Source organism: Procambarus clarkii, chromosome 18 (assembly GCF_040958095.1).
Source record: "Procambarus clarkii isolate CNS0578487 chromosome 18, FALCON_Pclarkii_2.0, whole genome shotgun sequence".
In the NCBI taxonomy this organism is placed as follows: domain Eukaryota; kingdom Metazoa; phylum Arthropoda; class Malacostraca; order Decapoda; family Cambaridae; genus Procambarus; species Procambarus clarkii.
This window is the reverse complement of record NC_091167.1, coordinates 22,961,090-22,965,470: the sequence shown is the minus strand read 5'-3', so window position 1 is coordinate 22,965,470 and position 4,381 is coordinate 22,961,090. Positions and strand designations below refer to the sequence as shown.

The 4,381-nt window shown below is 45.8% G+C and overlaps 1 protein-coding gene across 1 annotated transcript in view; it reads left to right on the top strand.

The window, feature by feature from the left end:
* The window catches only part of LOC138366012 (uro-adherence factor A-like), a 9,700-nt gene extending 6,959 nt beyond the window's left edge, over window positions 1-2,741 (top strand). Inside the window, exon 2 of the mRNA XM_069326731.1 lies at window positions 2,001-2,741. Within this exon, the coding sequence (XP_069182832.1) occupies window positions 2,001-2,741 (741 nt within the window). The remainder of the gene's footprint in view (window positions 1-2,000) is intronic.
* Window positions 2,742-4,381: the final 1,640 nt, after the last annotated feature.

The window sequence follows — 4,381 nt, the reverse complement described above, 5'->3', positions numbered from 1 at the left end:
GTGAGGGGTCAGCCAGTTATGTCCCTTATGTGTAGTGGAAGCGTGTTGAACAGTCTCGGGCCTCTGATGTTGATAGTTCTCTCAGAGTACCTGTTGCACCTCTGCTCTTCAACAGGGGTATTCTGCACATCCTGCCATGTCTTTTTATCTCATGTGATGTTATTTCTGTTTGCAGGTTTGGGACCAGCCCCTCTAGTATTTTCCACGTGTAAATTATTATGTACCTCTCCCGCCTGCACAGTTTTAGGCTCTTTAGTCGGACCCAATAATTTAGATGTTTTACTGAGTGGATTCTAGCAGTAAAGGATCTCTCCACGCTCTCCAGGTCAGCAATTTCTCCAGCTTTGAAAGGGGCTGTCATTGTGCAGCAGTACTCCACTCTAGAGAGCACTAGCGTCTTGAAGAGTATCATCAATCACTCTTTTTCTTCCCAACAACTCCTACTGTCTATCCAACTGTTACTGTCTCACACACTCTCACACTCACACACTCGCACTCGCACTCTCACACACTCTCACACTCGCACTCTCTCACACACTCTCACACTCGCACTCTCTCACACACTCTCACACTCGCACTCTCTCACACTCGCACTCTCTCACACACTCTCACACTCGCACTCTCTCACACTCTCACACTCGCACTCTCTCACACACTCTCACACTCACACTCACACTCTCACACTCGCACTCACACACACTCTCAACACAAACGTGACTACAAGACGTCATGTGGATTTAGTGGAATTCGAGAATATACAATCAATACCGTTTAAGTCAGTTCACTTCAATGTTGCTTCCAAAGAGTGTGTGTACAAGGAGCGTAGAGTAATGTACAGGTGTAGGAACAGGTGTTACACATGCTAATGAAGGCGGTGTTACGTGTACAGGTGTAGGAACAGGTGTTACCCATGCTAATGAAGGCGGTGTTACGTTAAAGCGCTTCGGGCACGTCCATGACCTTGACCGTCCAATGAGGCTGTTCATAACTAGCCAATCACCATGGAGCAGTTATGAGAGGCTAGCCCGTAGACCGTGGCTCCCACCCCTCGCTGTACACACACACATGGACTCTCTCTTTCATAGACAGACTAGCAGGGGTACCCGGCTGTTCCCGGGTCTCTGTCTCCCCTTCTCTTGCTCAGTCTCCTCCGTATTTCTCAATCTCCCATTCTCTTATCTCTCTTTCGCTATCTCCCATATCGTCTAATCTCTTCCTCTCCAAATTTCTCATTCAACTCTCCTTCTTTCACACCTTTATCCATTCCCTCTTTCCTCTTACCGCCTTCTCCCTTCTTCTCCTCGATGTTCTTCTCTCTGTGACTTCTCTTCTTCCATCTATTCTTCACCGCCCCCTCGTCTCCTCTCTATCTCTCCCCTCCCTAACCCTCATTCTCCTCCACTACAGCAGGTGAGGAGGGTGACGGTGAGGGGCGGCTCCTCTCCCTTCACAAGACCTCTCCCTGCACAATAATGGCCGCCGCCGCCGCCGCCATATAAATATCGCTGGCCCCTGGACGTTAAAGGGATCTGAACCTTATATATGGCTGCAGCATATGACGTTAAGGGCAAGGCGTCCCCGCCACATTCTTTTTCTCCTCTGAATTATGAACTTCAGGAACGGAAATGTGGCGAGTGAGCGCGTTCTTCTGTCCTCTTGGGGCGGCGCGCTGGAGAATGTGGTGTGGCACCCTGGACCCGGCACTTTCCCGCCCTGCCCTGTGCTGCCCCGCCCCGCCCTGCCCTGCCCCGCCCTGCCCCGCCTCGCCCTGCCCTGCCTCGCCCCGCCCCGCCCCGCCCCGGAGTGTGTCAAGAGCCTGAACAGACCGGGGGTTGGTACTGTGGTTATAGAGTTTAGCTGCTCGTTCATCTCCCTCCAGTCCTCGCTCTCTTCATCTCGTTCTGAGAACGAACACTTACGGATGAACGAACACTTACGGATGAACGAACACTTACGGATGAACGAACACTTACGGATGAACGAACACTTACGGATGTGAGGGACGAACACTTACGGATGAACGAACACTTACGGATGAACGAACACTTACGGATGAACGAACACTTACGGATGAACGAACACTTACGGATGAACGAACACTTACGGATGGACGAACACTTACGGATGAACGAACACTTACGGATGAACGAACACTTACGGATGAACGAACACTTACGGATGAACGAACACTTACGGATGAACGAACACTTACGGATGAACGAACACTTACGGATGGACGAACACTTACGGATGAACGAACACTTACGGATGGACGAACACTTACGGATGAACGAACACTTACGGATGAACGAACACTTACGGATGGACGAACACTTACGGATGAACGAACACTTACGGATGAACGAACACTTACGGATGAACGAACACTTACGGATGAACGAACACTTACGGATGGACGAACACTTACGGATGAACGAACACTTACGGATGAACGAACACTTACGGATGAACGAACACTTACGGATGAACGAACACTTACGGATGAACGAACACTTACGGATGAACGAACACTTACGGATGGACGAACACTTACGGATGAACGAACACTTACGGATGGACGAACACTTACGGATGAACGAACACTTACGGATGAACGAACACTTACGGATGGACGAACACTTACGGATGAACGAACACTTACGGATGAACGAACACTTACGGATGAACGAACACTTACGGATGAACGAACACTTACGGATGACTGGACACTCCTGAAGTAAACCACTTTGTATTTTATACAATACCTTACTAGAGGGAAATTACCAGTCAAATATAACTTACTGAATGAAGTTGTTACAATCGGGAGAGGAGGAAGGAAACTGACAAGAAAATGTATATTATAATTTTTTAGAACGTTATAAAGGTTCAATTAATTCCTTCAGGCAGAGTGCCAGTTGAATGGTTGCCACGCCCGCCGACCATGTTGGGCGTGTACCTCACAGTAATTAATGATTAGGGGAAAGAATTGGTCCACTAAAAACTGAGACAGGTCAGATAACGAATAATGACGAAGAGATGAGTAGTATTTTTAATAAATATTTTATCTCTATATTTACTAAACAGGAACTTAACACTATGCCTTCAGCGGAACAAGTCTATGTGGGTGGGGACGAGGACAGGTTGACCAGTTTAGCAGTTACCAGGGAGGATGTTATTAAACAAATAGTGTAACTCAAGCCAAACAAATCCCCAGGGCGGATGAAGTGTTTGCCAGGGTGCTTAAAGAATGCAAAGAGGAGCTTTGCGAGCCACTGTCTACCATATTTAATAAATCATTAGAGTCAGGTAGAGTGCCAGAGTCGTGGAAGGTTGCTAATGTGGTACCATTACAGAAAAAGTTTCTCTATGACTTCAAGACGATCTTAAAAGGGTTTTGAAATGGTCAAAAGATTGGCAGATGCAGTGTAATGCTGACAAATGTAAGGTTTTAAGGCTAAGTAATGATGATATAGTTACAAGATACGGGCTAGATGATGTTGAGCTTGCGAAGTAGGATTGCGAGAGGGATCTGGGAGTTATGATTAGAAAGAATTTAAACCCAAAATATCAATGCATAAATAATTCGTAATAAGGCAAATAGGACACTGGGATATATTAATCGCAGCGTTAGTAACAAGACACCTGGTGTGGTTCTTCAGCAATATCTTACTCTGGTTAGGCCCCATTTAGATTATGCAGTTCAGTTTTGGTCGCCGTATTATAGAATGGATATAAATTCACTAGAACGAGTCCACCGTAGGAAGACAAAGTTAAGCTCGCAAATTAGAAACCTGTCACATGAAGAAAGATTGACAAAGCTTAAATTACAATCGCTGGAAAGGCGAAGAGTTAGAGGTGACATGATAGAGGTGAACAAGTGGATGAATGGACATAATAAAGGGATATTAATAGAGTATAAAAAGTATCAACACAAGACAGAACAAGAAACAATGGGTATAAATTGGATAAGTTTAGATTTAGGAAAGACCTGGGTAAATACTGGTTCGGTAACTGGGTTGTTGATTTGTAGAACCAATTACCGCGTAACGTGGTGGAGGTGGGGTCCCTCGATTGTTTCAAGCGCGGGTTGGACATGTATATGAGTGGGATTGGGTGGTTATAGATAGGAGCTGCCTCGTGTGGGCCAATAGGCCTTCTGCAGTTACCTTTGTTCTTATGTTCTTAATCGCGTTACAAAATAAGTTTTGTCCTGCACCCTCGATCAGACAGACACTTTCATATTTATAGATATTGCTGTAAACTCTGACATCTTTCCACCATGGGAACATCTTCCTAAAATGAGGCAACCCGTTCTCGCACTTTCGTATAGTCAATATTGACTTATTAAATACGTGCATATGTGACATACTAAACATACTAG